The 18,909-nt window shown below is 33.6% G+C and overlaps 1 protein-coding gene across 2 annotated transcripts in view; it reads left to right on the forward strand.

Moving 5' to 3' along the window:
• The window catches only part of LOC100372844 (M-phase phosphoprotein 8-like), a 44,018-nt gene that overhangs the window by 13,896 nt on the left and 11,213 nt on the right, over positions 1-18,909 (forward strand). The window contains exons 1-4 of one of the 2 annotated variants that reach the window (XM_085504883.1): positions 2,915-3,133; positions 13,400-14,056; positions 14,756-15,452; positions 16,914-17,000. In XM_085504883.1, the coding sequence (XP_085361009.1) occupies positions 3,104-3,133; positions 13,400-14,056; positions 14,756-15,452; positions 16,914-17,000 (1,471 nt within the window). In that variant the 5' untranslated portion in view covers positions 2,915-3,103. Of the gene's footprint in view, positions 1-2,914; positions 3,134-13,399; positions 14,057-14,755; positions 15,453-16,913; positions 17,001-18,909 lie in introns of those variants that run through there. The other variant, XM_002739759.4, reaches the window with a different exon arrangement.

Below are 18,909 nucleotides of genomic sequence, written 5' to 3' on the forward strand. Positions count from 1 at the left end.
GGTCTATGCAGAGATTGATTAGTTTTAGGATAAATAATTGTGCCTATTAATCACATTAATTAATTTCATATTTCATATTAATTCCATAATAAGCATAATTATTCATAATTTTTTGGTTCTAATCACGTTTCAATTAAACTTGGAAACATAGATTTTCTGTTACATTGCGCAGACCTCATTAGTTTTACACTCAAATCTGTTCATATTAATTTTCTGATTTGCATAATTAGTTTTCAGCTAAGTAATTTCGAATTATATTTAATGTGTCTCCAATACTCTCAGCACATGGGAGTTCTTTCTAAGTTTTCTTTGATTCTGAATTAAAAGTAAAAGTATAGGAAAAAAGATATATTTGCTGGATTTTATTTTCACTGAATCATCAGCGAAAATAAATTCCAAGCAAAAATTAAAATATTTTGAAGTACCTACAAATTTGACATATCGAGAGTACTGTGAAATACTTTATTTTAGCTGGAATGATTTTTCGCTGAAAAGACTTTTAGTATAGTTTTATTTCACTGATTTTTGATGAGTTGAATGTAAAACATAGGAAAAAAGGTATATTCGCTGGATTTTATTTTCACTGCATCATTCCTTCAGTAAAAACAGCAAAAATAAATTACAAGCGAAAATTAAGTATTTTACAGTACATACTTTGATGTAAGATAAATATAAGGGACGACGTCAAAAGATCGATGTCGGATAAAAAACTTGTTTCCTTTAGTTTGGGGGTGGGGGGGGTGACCTCAAAAAGTTTCCATCCTACAAAAACGATTTTATTTTTTAATAAATTCAAAAAAATCTTGGAGTATTTGTAGTTCGTTTTTTTTTTTCTATCCAATCATGGACAGAAATAACCGAAAAGGGAAAAAAAACACAGAAAAATGGTTTGGTTCGTGTGTAAATCTGTGCATCAAATGAGGTGCATTTGTAAAATCTTTTTACACCCACCCGACAACCAACTTCTATGCAATACTACTGTCCGATTATCAATTTGTATTTAATGGTGAATGTAGTCTGATGTCATGACCAATATTTATCAATTAAGTTTCAGTGGGGGGTAGGGGGGTTTGGAAAAAAACTAAAGGAATTAAGTTTTTTATCTGACATCGATCTTTTGACGTCGTCCTTAAATACAGTTGGCTATGAAACTAAAATTCAGTTTGTGACTTCCATGCTGCTCCATCTCAAGGGGACTCGCCATATTTAAGCCCTTTTTTGCGGGCAAGTTCACATCTGTTTTTCTCTTAGGGACATAAAGGAACACAAAAAACAGATGCTAACATGATATTTCATATCTGTTGTGTGATGTTTAAATATTGATTCACTTTATTATTTGTTAGCTTTGAAAAAAAAAAGGTAATGTATCATAATTAATTATGGAGAAAAGACATTATAGTTTGGATTGAAATTATTAAAATATGGTTAATTTGAGTCATTTAAAAAAATGAAGTTAAAGCATGCATGATTAAGGTAGCGAGACTATTATTTGCATACTTGTTTTCATCTTCTAATTGTGACTAAATAACTACAAATAGACCCGGAAAAGTATATATTTTTAGAATCGCCAGACTTCAAGCTTTTCACAAGTGTATTTTGCATGCCCGTATCTGCATTCTACGACGCGTTACTCAATCAAAGGTGAAAAATTACTTTTTCTGTAAAAAAAATAATTACGCATTTAGGCTGGCGATAAAAAGTATTTTTTTCACTTTTAGTCTGGTAAATTGAATGTGTCTGGTCAGTTTTATTCAAGCAACACGTTTTAAAAAATAGTGTGCTGAATTTCAATTACTGTTTTAGTCACATTGCCCCCAACTCAAACCACAACTCGTTGGTAAATAATCGATGAAATAGTTTGTCTGGACACATTCAAGTTCCTCTCATTGTCACCTTAAAGCTGTGAAAATTTGGTGTTAATCCGACGACAATAAGTATACGTTATTTTTTGAAAAACATAAACTCCTAGAAAACGTCCATGAAGTAACAGCAAAGATTTTCAAGCTTGTTTATCGGCACAATCAATTTGTTTTCCCATCAAGGTCTGTTTTACCATGTGTAGGGACATCCAAATGTGTAAGGCTATTAGAAACCAAAAAAATAAAGGAATGGGATAGCTATAATTGGATAAATTCGGCATATGAAAACACCAAAATCAATGATTTTTTTTCAGTGGCTGTGTGACCTTGTGTCTGACACATTCATATGCAAATGACTAATCTGTGAAACAAACAGGGGCGGAGACAACCCACTTGAATGTTTGGAAACACTCATTGTGTGTCAGATAGCTACTGATAACACATCCTAACATTGCTTTGTCTTGAGTTTATCTTTGAAACTTATAGGCACACAGATTAAACCTGTATTGTTGATTTTGGAAAACACTACTGAGGCTGCCCTGCTTCCCTTCAGAAAATATACATTTTAACACAGTCCCTCTATCAGGGACTGTGATTTTAACCAACTTACATGACATTCTATGTTATGTTATGTTGACTTTATCATATGAAAGTTTATAGTGCATTTCATCAATTAATAAATAAATGTGAAAATTGTAATTTTCAACATAAATAATAGTCTCGCTACCTTAATAGAAATCACTAATTTATATTAATTTTACTCGCTGTAAATCATAAAATTTTCACTGCTATAAATTAATTTGATTATTTTATATCATTCATGGAACAAAATTGTGTGAAAGTTATTGACGCTGTGGGTCCTAGGATCCCTGAAAAATTTTCACTGCTACTGACTCATGAAATTCACAAAATATTTTCACTTGTGAAAGTAAAGCAGTGAGCAGTTTTGAAAGTATACCTGGATAGTCATATTTAGAATGCCTACGTGTCCTAAAACTACAAAACATATTGTTACTGCATTATGGGTATTCTATGAAGGGCTCCCTAGCTTAGCCGTGATGAGCCCTGCATGTTCATAGGGATTAGTATGAACCGCTACAACAGCTGGTAGTGTTCTCTCTCACTGCGGCCTGTATATGTATTTCCATTTGTACATGTGTACTGTATTTGACATTGATTTTAAGGTAACAGCTTAGTGAACGCATTTGTGTATTAGAATTAATTTTAAGCAAAGAGCAACAGGAATGAATCAAGAGGGTGGACATGTACCACAGGTAGTTAAACACTTTATTTATTTATTTTTTTTATTTTTTTTGCTATGATTTATTATATAAATTACCAGTAACTCATTTTTTAATTCAATAACCCAAAGCCTCATCTAGTTTACCTACATCCCCAGGTCACTTGTATGTACAGCAACAAATTTGTAATAATACACACAGCTATGTTATTCTAAGTACATAAACACGACCAGTTTTATCAAAATTATATTATTGAATTTCCTGACAATCAGACTTTTATTTATGCTTTAGTTTGTTGACACTTTATTCTGCTCCGAATTGTTATACTTTATTGCATGCTGTTGCACTAAAAGTTAAATCGCTAGACTACCTAACTATGTCGTTGCAGAGATTAATACATTTATGATTTATATCACATTTGTCGCTGTAAAAACACTTGAATTGTGGTTTTTATGATGGGGAATTAAACAGCATTTGTACAGTGTCCATGAAATTTTTTTTCGGGTAAAATGCTGCTGTGCAGTAAATACAGGTATAGATGGTTTAGACAATATATTATACATCAAATAGAAACATTAGCACATTTTGTTTTATTAATATTTTTAGCTGTTTTTTTTTTTTTTAACTTATAGCATTGATGCCTGCAATGTACGTAGCCATGAACATACACGTATAATATCATAATTTTATAGAATTGGCATAAAATATAAAATTTATTTTCAATAATAAGTGTTTATACTATATGATTCTCATCTCAATAAGATGTTAAACATATGAGCTGAAATACGTATTATCAGATTTTGTCAAATATCATTCTATTAAAGTAAAAATAAAAAATAATTCAAAATGCTGATATTATAGATTAACGAACATTGACAAAGATATACACACTGATGTTGTAGCCTTGATGTTTGTAAGCTGATCCATACATGGCTTGTGATCATTATTTGAAAATCGTGACAATTGACCGACATGTGTTCATTCATGTTCTGTGATTCATACCTTTAGGCCAACATTGATCCATTCACAGAAAATGAATGGCCTTTAAATATTAAAAATGGATTATATTTTTCAAGGATTTTCTAATTCTCAAGGTTACGCTGACATTGTCCTCTCAGAAGGACACATACTGTAAAATACTTTATTTTAGGCCGTCAGGAAAAAAATTCTCTGTTTCTCGTTTCATGGAAATTTTGAAATAAAGCGGCAAGGCGATTTTTTTTCTTTTTTTTTTTTTTTTTTTTTTTGAACACTGGGGGAAATTTGAGAAAAGTGAGAGTACAAGCGAATTTTGGAATGCTTTAAAAGACTCTCCAATGGTCAACACTGTATGATCTCTAAATTAAGACTAATGATCAAATTGAAAATTGTTCAAAATTCATGCAATTATAATAAGTTAGTTAGTTAATTAGGATAGATAAATTTTGTGTAATTTCATGAATTTCCTAATTGTTAGGGTAAACTGCAATGTAGCTACTGTAAAGTGGTTAATTATTCACTGGGTTTTAATTTTGCTTATTTCGCTGACTGGCAAATGCGCTAAATTAAAACCCAGTGAATATGTAAAATTTAGCATAGAACACATTATTTAAATGATAAAACCTTGAATTTAAAACCCACTGAATATGCCTGAAATGGTAAATCAGCAAAATTCAAACCTAGTGAAAATTAGTCATTTTACAGTATTTGACTTTGGAGGTGGACACCTGGTTAATCTGTGAATTTAATTTGGGCTTAAACCTTATATTTTGTTTTGTTTCATGTATGAGCACTCTAATATTTTGGAAAGTCGTATATTAATAGATTCTACATGTATTTATCATTTTATATATCATATTCTACATTTTATTATTTCTGCTATGAATTGTCCATGTTTGATATTGACCTTAAAGGCATTCACGGACATGTCACTTTGATTTCATGTAATAAAGAACCCACATGTAATGTAAACTGCTACATTATTTCATGGTTTTCGCCGATTCACGAAAATTTGTCTCAAAATTATTTCCATCATTATTGATGATTTATTTGCATTTTCGCAATGTAACCCTCCTCTCTATGTATCAGTTTGTAATTGTTCAAAATAGTACTTCATTTATTGCAAAATATTTCATTCAATCATAAACCAGTACTGAATACGTGAATACTGTAAACCAATTTAATTTTGCTATAAAAAAAAATTTCGCGATTTTGTGAATCAGTGAAATTCAAAAAATTATGTTAGTGACTTTCGAAAAATGTTCCGATAATGCCATAAACTCATCAAATACTACTCCAACCACTGAATATATATAAGGCCAAAAAAAATTGTTTTGTTGCCCTCAGCAACCGGTATGAAATATCAGGTCGAGTTTTTTTTAATAGACCCAAATATTAAAAACTCACCATTTTAAGCAGTAAAAAATGTGTTTCCTCTAAAAATTAACGATCCCGGTCTGTTGTTTGATCCCTAGGGTTCCCGAGGGAATAAGTGGCGACTTTGAACCTTGGGTTGGTCTGTATTTAAATACAAAAGACTGAAAGAAACACTTTGATTGTTGTGTTTTATAACTAGCATGCGTTTTATTGATTCCCATATACCTTGACTATTTATGATACCCTTAGTTTTTACGAGTTTAAAAATTCTGTCCAACCGACCCAATTTTTCAATTTTCAGACTTGAGGGCAACATAAGTTTTTTTTTTTGGCCTAATGCATAGGCATAAAATAAATTCTACTCCAACCATTGAATATAATGCATAGCCATATTATAAATACTACTCCAACCATTGAATATAATGCATAGCCATATTATAAATACTACTCCAACCACTGAATATAATGCAGAGCCATATTATAAATACTACTCCAACCACTGAATATAATGCATAGCCATATTATAAATACTACTCCAACCACTGAATATAATGCATAGCCATATTATAAATACTACTCCAACCACTGAATATAATGCATAGCCATATTATAAATACTACTCCAACCACTGAATATAATGCGTAGCCATATTATAAATACTACTCCAACCACTGAATATAATGCATAGCCATATTATAAGTACTACACCAACCACTGAATATAATGCATAGCCATATTATAAATACTACTCCAACCACTGAATATAATGCATAGCCATATTATAAATACTACTCCAACCACTGACTATAATGCATAGCCATATTATAAATACTACTCCAACCACTGAATATAATGCATAGCCATATTATAAATACTACTCCAACCACTGAATATAATGCATAGCCATATTATAAATACTACTCCAACCACTGAATATAATGCATAGCCATATTATAAATACTACTCCAACCACTGAATATAATGCATAGCCATATTATAAATACTACTCCAACCATTGAATATAACGCAAAGCCATATTATAAATACTACTCCAACCATTGAATATAATGCATAGCCATATTATAAATACTACTCCAACCACTGAATATAATGCAAAGCCATATTATAAATACTACTCCAACCACTGAATATAATGCATAGCCATATTATAAATACTACTCCAACCATTGAATATAACGCAAAGCCATATTATAAATACTACTCCAACCATTGAATATAATGCATAGCCATATTATAAATACTACTCCAACCACTGAATATAATGCAAAGCCATATTATAAATACTACTCCAACCACTGAATATAATGCAAAGCCATATTATAAATACTACTCCGACCACTGAATATAATGCAAAGCCATATTATAAATACTACTCCAACCACTGAATATAATGCAAAGCCATATTATAAATACTACTCCAACCACTGAATATAATGCATAGCCATATTATAAATACTACTCCAACCACTGAATATAATGCATAGCCATATTATAAATACTACTCCAACCACTAAATATAATGCATAGCCATATTATAAATACTACTCCAACCACTGAATATAATGCATAGCCATATTATAAATACTACTCCAACCACTGAATATAATGCATAGCCATATTATAAATACTACTCCAACCACTGAATATAATGCATAGCCATATTATAAATACTACTCCAACCACTGAATATAATGCATAGCCATATTATAAATACTACTCCAACCACTGAATATAATGCGTAGCCATATTATAAATACTACTCCAACCATTGAATATAATGCATAGCCATATTATAAATTCTACTCCAACCACTGAATATAATGCATAGCCATATTATAAATACTACTCCAACCACTGAATATAATGCATAGCCATATTATAAATACTACTCCAACCACTGAATATAATGCATAGCCATATTATAAATACTACTCCAACCACTGAATATAATGCATAGCCATATTATAAATACTACTCCAACCACTGAATATAATGCATAGCCATATTATAAATACTACTCCAACCACTGAATATAATGCGTAGCCATATTATAAATACTACTCCAACCACTGAATATAATGCATAGCCATATTATAAATACTACTCCAACCACTGAATATAATGCGTAGCCATATTATAAATACTACTCCAACCACTGAATATAATGCGTAGCCATATTATAAATACTACTCCAACCACTGAATATAATGCATAGCCATATTATAAATACTACTCCAACCACTGAATATAATGCATAGCCATATTATAAATACTACTCCAACCACTGAATATAATGCGTAGCCATATTATAAATACTACTCCAACCACTGAATATAATGCATAGCCATATTATAAATACTACTCCAACCACTGAATATAATGCGTAGCCATATTATAAATACTACTCCAACCACTGAATATAATGCGTAGCCATATTATAAATACTACTCCAACCACTGAATATAATGCATAGCCATATTATAAATACTACTCTAACCACTAAATATAATGCATAGCCATATTATAAATACTACTCCAACCACTGAATATAATGCATAGCCATATTATAAATACTACTCCAACCACTGAATATAATGCATAGCCATATTATAAATACTACTCCAACCACTGAATATAATGCATAGCCATATTATAAATACTACTCCAACCACTGAATATAATGCGTAGCCATATTATAAATACTACTCCAACCACTGAATATAATGCATAGCCATATTATAAATACTACTCTAACCACTAAATATAATGCATAGCCATATTATAAATACTACTCCAACCACTGAATATAATGCATAGCCATATTATAAATACTACTCCAACCACTGAACAAAAACTAATAATATTATCAATAGTCATCGGTATTTAGGTTGAAAATTTTTGACCTGTCTAAAACATAGAATTCCTGTTTTGAGGACAGGTATATATGTGGTTATCTAAAACACAGGTAAATATGTGGTTGTCTAAAACACAGGTATATATGTGATTATCTCAAACACGGGTAAATATGTGGTTGTCTAAAAGACAGGTAAATATGTGATTACAGTATCTCAAACACGGGTAAATATGTGGTTTTCTAAAAGACAGGTAAATATGTGGTTGTCTAAAACACAGGTATATATGTGATTATTTCAAACACTGGTAAATATGTGGTTGTCTAAAACACAGGTATATATGTGGTTATCTACCGTATTTATCAGTGTATAAGCCCAGGGTCTTGAACATGGAAAATTGCCAAAAAGAAGGGGTGGGCGTTTGCCAGGAGATCCCCCGCAAAAAAAACGAAAATTGACATCAGGAAGATCGAACTGCGGCAGGGAATAGAACGGCAAATGAAAACATGCAACGGAAATAAATGAACACTATGCAACACTAGAAGTAAAACAAAAATAATGTATTGCTTATAATGTGACAAATAAACTAAAAATAATAAAAATCAACAGTGAGAAATCATTTGAATTAGGATTTTCCCGCCGACAAACACACCCAATACGCGTGAACTCAAAATGAATTAAAATGTCAGGGGTTAAACTGCGTAAAATGATTTCCGGTCTCGACAAATTACGAATCAACTGTCATGCAAGATCAATATTAATTTACAAATTTACACAGTAAAAATTATAAAAATTCATAGCTGTTTGAAAACACTTCTCAGATCTTTATTTGTACGTTCTTTGCCATCTTCGTCAAACTCAAAACCCTCAAATGTCTAAGTCGGCGTCACTGTAGCCGTCGAACAAAATCCCTACAACTTATTCCTAAAGTTCGTCGATATCGTCCCACACAATTTGGACTTAGCACTTTTAATCCACGGATTTCGCAGTCTGTCAGCTTGGTACTTTTCATTCATGTCCAATCCTAATAAAGAGACAAGAAAAATGGGGTCGCTCTGCTGCGATGGCACACAATGCTTTTGTTTACAGTCTAGCAATCATCTTTGACCTTTATGCATCTGCTTTACTTGATTGGCTAAGAATGACATCACTACTATTATTTCATCATAAAGGTCAAATCGTGACATTGCTTTCTTATCAGACTCGACGCTTATTAATCACGGTGAAAGTTATCATTCAGCAAGTTCCGGCGGTTGGAATGTCTCACTATATGGATATCGCGGTGGACTTGAAATAGGAAGTTTTTTTGTTTTTTTTATCCAACGACAGAAGAATAATTTTCATGACAGAAATGGAATAGCGGTGATAAAAGATGGTAAAAAAAGTTTGCAGTCTTCGGCGTGACATTGCAAAATTGCTGGCCCCAGTTGTCGATTCGCAAGCTGCTACAAAATATTTATAAACAAAATAAAGTGATTTCAACCTTTCTCCCCAGTACGGGTTGCTACAATACTGCAACATTGTTTTCATTGTCGACGACGCTAAAGCCGAACAAGTGCGACACTTACTTAGTGGCTCTTCTTATACGATTTGCTTGAATCGTTTCTAAGGAAGCACAAACCAAACGGCCGGCCCTTTTTAGGGCCACGACATATTTCAAAAAGAGAACTACTGTTTCTGCTTTAATATTTATTGTTATAGACTTGCTGACTGTTATAATTCTGAAAAAGATCTGCGGTGAACGCGCTGCCCTGAAGGCAGAAAGCTGTCACAGCTATTTTGCGTTCACTCCTTGTTTTACGCAATTAACAATTTTTATAAGTATCACGACTGACTTCAAGAAAGTCAACTATTAATACAACCACAGTCAACGAATAGAAAATAGTTATTTTTTGTTTTGTGTAGAAAAAGACCCCCAGATATGACCTCAACTTCTTTATTGTGTCAAAAGTGGGGGGTGGGCGTTTGTCCAGGCATGGGCTCTTACCCGGATAAGTACTGTAAAACAAAAGTATGTATGTGGTTATCTCAAACACAGGTATGTATGTGGTTATCTCAAACACAGGTATATATGTGGTTATCTCAAACACAGGTATATATGTGGTTATCTCAAACACAGGTATATATGTGGTTATCTAAACACAGGTATAAATGTGGTTATCTAAACACAGGTATAAATGTGGTTATCTAAACACAGGTATAAATGTGGTTATCTAAACACAGGTATAAATGTGGTTATCTAAACACAGGTATGAATGTGGTTATCTAAACACAGGTATAAATGTGGTTATCTAAACACAGGTATAAATGTGGTTATCTAAACACAGGTATAAATGTGGTTATCTAAACACAGGTATAAATGTGGTTATCTAAACACAGGTATAAATGTGGTTATCTAAACACAGGTATAAATGTGGTTATCTAAACACAGGTATAAATGTGGTTATCTAAACACAGGTATAAATGTGGTTATCTAAACACAGGTATAAATGTGGTTATCTAAACACAGGTATAAATGTGGTTATCTAAACACAGGTATAAATGTGGTTATCTAAACACAGGTATAAATGTGGTTATCTAAACACAGGTATATATGTGGTTATCTCAAACACAGGTATATATGTGGTTATCTAAACACAGGTATAAATGTGGTTATCTAAACACAGGTATAAATGTGGTTATCTAAACACAGGTATAAATGTGGTTATCTAAACACAAGTATAAATGTGGTTATCTAAACACAGGTATAAATGTGGTTATCTAAACACAGGTATAAATGTGGTTATCTAAACACAGGTATAAATGTGGTTATCTAAACACAGGTATAAATGTGGTTATCTAAACACAGGTATAAATGTGGTTATCTAAACACAGGTATAAATGTGGTTATCTAAACACAGGTATAAATGTGGTTATCTAAACACAGGTATAAATGTGGTTATCTAAACACAGGTATATATGTGGTTATCTAAACACAGGTATAAATGTGGTTATCTAAACACAGGTATAAATGTGGTTATCTAAACACAGGTATAAATGTGGTTATCTAAACACAGGTATAAATGTGGTTATCTAAACACAGGTATAAATGTGGTTATCTAAACACAGGTATAAATGTGGTTATCTAAACACAGGTATAAATGTGGTTATCTAAACACAGGTATAAATGTGGTTATCTAAACACAGGTATAAATGTGGTTATCTAAACACAGGTATATACGTGTGTCAGGAATCCAAAGTTTAATTTATTTCCAAGTATTACGCCCTCCCTGTTGGGCTTATAAGCTTTTAAATGCATACATGATTTACATAGAAAGGGGAATACTTTGTGACTTGTTATAGGTGGAGAAATAAAGAAATACTTAATACATATATTGCATGCACGAATTGTTACATTCTTCGCAAGGGGAGTAGCCTGATTGGACGACAAAGAATTTACCTGGGGTGAGATTTGTCTCCAAATACTATGGTACCGAAGACTTGATTCCCGAGAATCAGAATGAATTTGAGGTCAATAAACTTTGGTGAATTTGGTTAGCCGGGTCAACAAACTCGGTTTTGCATTTCTGTCAGTTTGCATAACATTCCTGTCGCACCTGATGTGGTAGTTTCTCGCAATTCTTCTGGTTCCGACCAATTAGAAATGAGCAGTGTAAACAAAGGGGTGTCATCTTGATTTACATATGGTGCACAATAAATTGAACAAGAAAGCGTGCCTTGGTTGGCGTGTTGGACGATCCACCAGAAGTACAGTATAACACAGATAGCGTCACCATTGAACTCCGCATTGAGAATTCACTCTCTGGTCGTCCTGGTGTCAGTGATAGTACTGTACAGCGTCCTCGTGATGTGAGCCACCCCTGGAAACCAAGCCGTCTGAAGTTTGTCGCCACGTTTGTTGCTGCAGTTCGACATCGTTACGTCCGGTATAGTACATCTGCCTTACACGCACAAACAGCCAGGTTTCAGATTCCCCTTGCCTTTCCTGCATATTTCGACTGCGGTTACGTTTATCGGAACCGTCTAAAATATTTAGGCAATGCAGTAATATTTAATTAGCAGATTTTGTGAAGCTATTTGTGTATTTACTGTCAAACTTTTGCTCTTTGTATTAAAGTGTGCGTACGCACATTGCAGTTAATTCAAATTTGGTGTCATTTAGTGCTGTGCGTGTATGATGAATGTGTTCGTTCCCTTATTTATAAATTCTCTATGGTTCTTAGATGTCCAATTGTTATTGGCCTGAGATCATTGTCGTCTTGTAACGATAACCATCTTAATGATTTCCAATGCCTTTATGGCCCGTGAAAAGAACCCACAACAAGTGTGATCTATATAGTTTAAGTTATACGAATCACCGTTTGGCATTCCCATTCGCTTCGTATGAATTATTTCAGATTTAATACAAACATATATATAGACCTCTTGACAACGTGGTTATCTCAAACACAGGTATATATGTGGTTATCTCAAACACAAGTAAATATGTGGTTATCTCAAACACAAGTAAATATGTGGTTATCTCAAACACAGGCATATATGTGGTTATCTCAAACACAAGTAAATATGTGGTTATCTCAAACACAGGCATATATGTGGTTATCTCAAACACAGGTATGTATGTGGTTATCTCAAACACAGGTATATATGTGGTTATCTAAACACAGGTATAAATGTGGTTATCAAAACACAGGTATATACGTGCTTATCTCAAACACAGGCATAAATGTGGTTATCTAAACACAGGTATATACGTGGTTATCTAAACACAGGTATAAATGTGGTTATCTAAACACAGGTATAAATGTGGTTATCTAAACACAGGTATAAATGTGGTTATCAAAACACAGGTATATACGTGCTTATCTCAAACACAGGCATAAATGTGGTTATCTAAACACAGGTATATACGTGGTTATCTCAAACACAGGTATATAAGTGGTTATCTAAACACAGGTATGTAAGTAGTTATCTAAACACAGGTGTATATATCTATATGGTTGTCTAAAACACAGGTATATTAATGTTTGTTTAAAACGTAATTAATGTAATTATGAATATTTTTTTGCAGCGGCGAGATGAACTGGCAAAGGGGACATCATCAGAGACAGATTCTAAAGAGCCAGACTGCATAAAGAAAGAACCAGGCATAGAAGAAACAGACAAAACAGACAAGGAAGTTGAAACCACTGGAGACAATAATATGATTGATGAAGACACTCTAAAGGATACATTTTGGCGAGATCTAGAAATGGGTCGTATACAATTAGGCGGTGATATGTACTCTAACGTCAAGGGGCGCCGAGCAGCATTGCAAGCCAAGCAACTTGAACGAAAGAAGCAGGAGGAGAACCGAAAAAAAGCTGCTTCTGCTCGAAAGAAAAAAATCAAGTCAGAAGAAGACGAGGAAGAGGATGGATTAGCAAAACCAAAAAAGAAGCGGAAAATCAAAATGAAAAGAAAGACTTCGGCTGCAGCATTAGATGCATTTGAAACATTAGAAAGCGCCACCAAGCGTACATTAGATTTAAGTATGAGTAGTCCTGAACCAGCACTGATATCGCAGAGAAGTATGAGCAGTATTTCGTCTAGCTCTTACTCGCCAACTGAGGAAGCGGTTACCGTAGCAACCCTGGAAAAGTATCACTCCTCAGGGATGTTGAACAGCACTGATGATGAAAGTCTGCATACTGATGCCAGTGGTGATAGCTATATGCATCATTTTTTAGTAAGTATTACAACAGCTGTTGAGTATATTTCACATGAGTCATATCAGCAACATTTATGCTTATTGTAAATAATCTGGAATTCAGTAATTTAAGTTTGATAATATCATTTCAAAACTTTTTTTGATTTAAACATTTGAAATTAATTAAAACAAAAATTGAGGTAAAACCATTCAAAATAAAGGAAAACAACTTCTGTGATTTCAGTCACAGGAATACAAAATATTGGATATGCAGGGTTTGTAAGAGTAAGAGCCTTGAAAATATGACTAATTTGCATAAAAATGAAATTAAAATGGAAAATTTGCATAATGTATGAGTGTGTAGGGTAATTAAAACATAATTATTTTTTGTTGGTATTTTGAAATTCATAGTGTATGTATAATAGTAACATTACTATTCAATATACATTTATATATGGTAAAGATTTGACTTCTAGTGTCATCAGTCGGCTTCTGTGAAAAATGGGTGGGTTGATTTATAGCTTGCGAAATTGTTTGCACTTCGTTCCTGGAGTTCTGGTGAGCAATTAAACATTCACTAGGCAAAATCACCTCACTCCCCATGCAGACAAAATTGCTAAGTTTCGACACGAACGTGTAAATTGCTAATATAACGACAGAACTGAAACATGTCTGTTTAGTTTGTGCACCAATATATTGAGTATGTTTATGGACATCTCTCTATTTCCACGACTACAGGAGTGTGGTACCGGTAGTAACTCTCGTCCACCTGGAATGACAGAATGTACGCTACGAATAAAAGAAGAACCGCAGGAGAGCACCACTGACTGTTCTTCAAATTGGAAATTGTTTGGTGATGTACTCGGTAAAAGGCAGGTTATAGAAACACAGCAGACAACCATGCACGATAACAAGGAATTGCACGGTGATAATGCTACGACGATGACCGACAAAAGTGCTACTTTTTTTGGAATCAATGTTGGAAAAAATATTGAAAATAAGGACAAACAAATCACCCTTGAAAACACAAACACAGTACTACCACCTGACATTAGTAGTAGTGAAAAACTATTTTTATCCATAGGAAGGGAGAACAAGAAAATAGGGAGGTCAACATCCGAGGACAATTCAATTAAATTGAAAACAATTTTAAAAGACATTCCTGATGGGAAAGAAAAATCAGAAAAGAATAAGAGGCATCAAAATGTATTAAAAGAATTAGAAAGTGACAGTGACGTAGTGATAAATGTTGCTGAGGAGAGGAATAAAGATGTGGAAGAGTGGAGGAAAGATGCAAATGATGATAAAATTAAAACGGTTGTTGATGAAAAACGAAATGATTATGAGGAGAACCGAAAAGATGGACATGATAAAGAAGATAAGAATAGGAACAAGAAGACAAAGTGTTCATCGTATGCTTCAGAAAGTGATGTCGGTATGTTTATTTAGATTTTGTTTGTGTCTGTGTGTTACACAATCTAACATCATTACCTTGCCTGTACCATCAAAGATAGAAGGGAAAGGTATATTAAGAGAAAAATTTCTGTCCGGCATTGTCATTGTTGTTGTTGTCGTCGTCGTTGTTGTTGTCGTCGTCATTAATAATTGTTATTGTGTGAACAATAACTTTACTAATTCTATTCCAAACTTTATCTAACTTGGTCACCTTATTCATCGATATAAAATCTTCCCTGAGTATGAACGACAGATGTCCTGTATGAAAATATCATGCAAAAAATTGAGAAAATAAAAGCATAAACCAGTCACTGATAGCATAGTGGTTGTTACAATGGACTAATGATCGGTTGACCTGAGTTCATATCCTATCTGAGGTTTAACACCAAAAAATTATCCACCTTGGTTAAAGCCTGTAGGGCTTGTGTTCAACCAAGCCTGGTTGATGCCAGAATAGGATAGCACATTAAATTGCCATTTGATGGAGAAATGGCTGTACATAACTGACATGTATTCACAAACCTAAATATGTTTTCTGTGAAGAATTACACTATATGTTAGCACTTGCAATTAGAACTTTGAAAAATTTCATTAGAGACAACAGTCACCTGGCACTAAAGTTTTTACATAAAAAAATAAAGGCATAAACAGTTTGTGGTCATTTGAAAGACACGTACACAGTAGCTTTTCTTTTATTTAACATAATCAAGTAGACCTGTGTCTCATACGACTTATTTACCACTTCTGTGTCACTGAGAATGTTCTAGAACCGTGCTGTGTCTGGGTGGAGTATTCTAGATTTTTTTTTAGAAACTGGTTGAATAGGTAATAGAACACTGTAGGAGGCAATAGAAGGTAATGGAACATTCTAGAAATTTATAGTAAATTCCAGACTCATTATGTATGCTGATGTAATGGTCTATTTATAGACAGTGTGGGTATATATAGGGGAGTTGTTCAGCACTGAGATCAGATCGGAGATCTCGTTGAATTGTATTGGAGTTTAAGTATCTAGTCATTGGAGTAGTGGAGTTTCACCGCGTTATTTTACTTGATGTATTACAGTATAATAATACCAGTACCAGTTGAAACCCCATCTGTTGGCTCCGTGTTCGTATTTTATCATCATCGCCGCCAGGGAAGTCTTTCTGTTACTGTTGCCATTTTGGTATTTGAACCATCACACCTGTACTATACCAATTACGGTAATATTATGTTGCGTGTGACAACCTGCTGTAATGTCTGACATATGTCTGTTGACTAATTTAAAATGGCCGCCAAAGTAGCGCTTAAAGCCATCTCATTTAGGTCAGAATAATAAAAAAAACAAATGCCCATTAATAATACACACTCATCAAACCACATTAAGATTTCATAGAGTAATGTAAACTAGCCATCCTTTATATCAAATAACCCATCATTTTTTTTGTGAAATTTACAGATTCACTTTTAGAGTTTGACCTCGATGAATATGATCCAAATGAGAATGTGGAAGAGGAGTTTGATTTTCCCAGTGAAATTACACAAGGTGAGGTTTTGGACATGCAGATTACTGCCTGAGTCTCTGCAGTCAAATTGCCTGTTGATAACCCTGTCCTAAAAGCCACGTTTACCTAACAGTAGTATGTATGCATCTAATAAAATAAATATTGTACTCGTCAGACTCAACTATTGCCATGTGATAAATTCTACAAAGCTTCTTGTTTTCATTCATGTATATTTATTATATACATTTATCATAATTAAGAGGAAGACGTGTTGAAAATCCCAACAAAAAGAAAAACTACATACCATGTACTTGCCTGACTAAAAATGAACTACCGTATTTGTCTTCAATTAGGCGCCACTTTATTGCACTTTCATTTCATGGTGGCGCTTATTTGTGGTTAAATTTGGGAAACTGTGTTTCAAATGGCGCTTATTTCAAGCACTTCAAGTTCTAGTACCGGTAACTGTGTTTCATCAAGCCATTTGTCTTGCTCCATTCTTGGCAATATTTTACATGATAGTCAGACGCTTAGTCACTGTAGCATTTATTTAAAATACCAAGTAAATGACCTGTTTTCATACAGTCTAGAAAGTTATACAAAAATCATTATCCCTTAGAAAACATTCACAGTTTGCTGTACGATCAACAGAAAAATAAAACAAACACAAATGCATCGCTTGGAAGTAAATGATCACAATAGCAAAATCCGGTCATGCTGCATTCCACAGTTACGATTATTACTCAGTAGTAGTAATTATAATAACATACAAAAAATAAAATGCAAGTAAAATTCAACTTAATTTCATCGTAAGCGAATGATTTCGGCCGCATGTAAACATTTGAAGCATTATCCGCCATGCTTCCTGTGTAGTTGACCTGGAACGTATTCTTTGACAGGTCAAGTCATTAATTAACCAATGAAAATGCTGGATGATGCCAACATTATCAAATTACTATAGCTCATTTAAATAATGTATGAACGCAACACGGAAGAGATTTGCCGACGTTTGCGATCTTTAGGCTTTGATTTTGGTGGGACACGGCATAATTCTTTTTTCAAATCAAGAAATTAGGGATTTTTGGAAAGTAAACTGAGCATTTAAAGCATATTTTAACATTGTTTACTGTGATAACAGCTCATTTGAAACAGAACATTTTCACATAGTTTTAATTTCGTGTTTATGGACTTACCGTACTATGAAATGTGCTAAATTAAAAACCATGCGAATATTTTCTACATTTACAGTAGACCAAAGAGACATGTTTCAAGAGATTATAGACCGATTTTTTAAAATTTGTTAAAAACAAAACCAAATTTTTTGCATAAAAGCCCATCGTACAGTAACAGTGAGGGACTTCCGCGATCGAGTCTATTGCTACTAACCGGTAGTCAATCCGCCGGCGTCCAATTGATGATCATTCATGGCACTGGCACCTAATTGAAGGTGGCGCTTAACTGAAGACAAACACGGTATATCCCTTATTATCATACATTATTATACATCTGTCACTGTAACGCCATAAGTTACAGCGTGAGTAATTTTGTGGTATTTTACGGGGTATTTTTATCCTACTATATAAGGAAATGCGAATTCCAAATATGGAATGATTACGCGTGTAAGCGTCCTCTAATAATAAAAACAAACTGCCACCAGGGCTAGACCGGACTCCACACAGAGAAGTTCGCTGATTCTGTTCTAAACATTTTGGATTTTAGCATTCCCATGGTGTATCCTTGGAAGGAAAAGATGTCTGATAATAAGGTTATAACAAGAATACCTCAAAGTATGCACTCAGACAGTACGCGTCGCATTGACCTTCGCTGCGCTTCGGTATTCTCGTAACAACCTTATAATATAACACAATTTGTAATACGGTCTTGCTGCTAAGCACATTGCATGGGAATAGACAAGTTTTGAGATCCCTTATAACTTCATTACTGAAGTGT

This window comes from Saccoglossus kowalevskii, chromosome 11, assembly GCF_978046115.1.
Source record: "Saccoglossus kowalevskii chromosome 11, keSacKowa6.1, whole genome shotgun sequence".
Taxonomy (NCBI): Eukaryota; Metazoa; Hemichordata; class Enteropneusta; family Harrimaniidae; genus Saccoglossus; species Saccoglossus kowalevskii.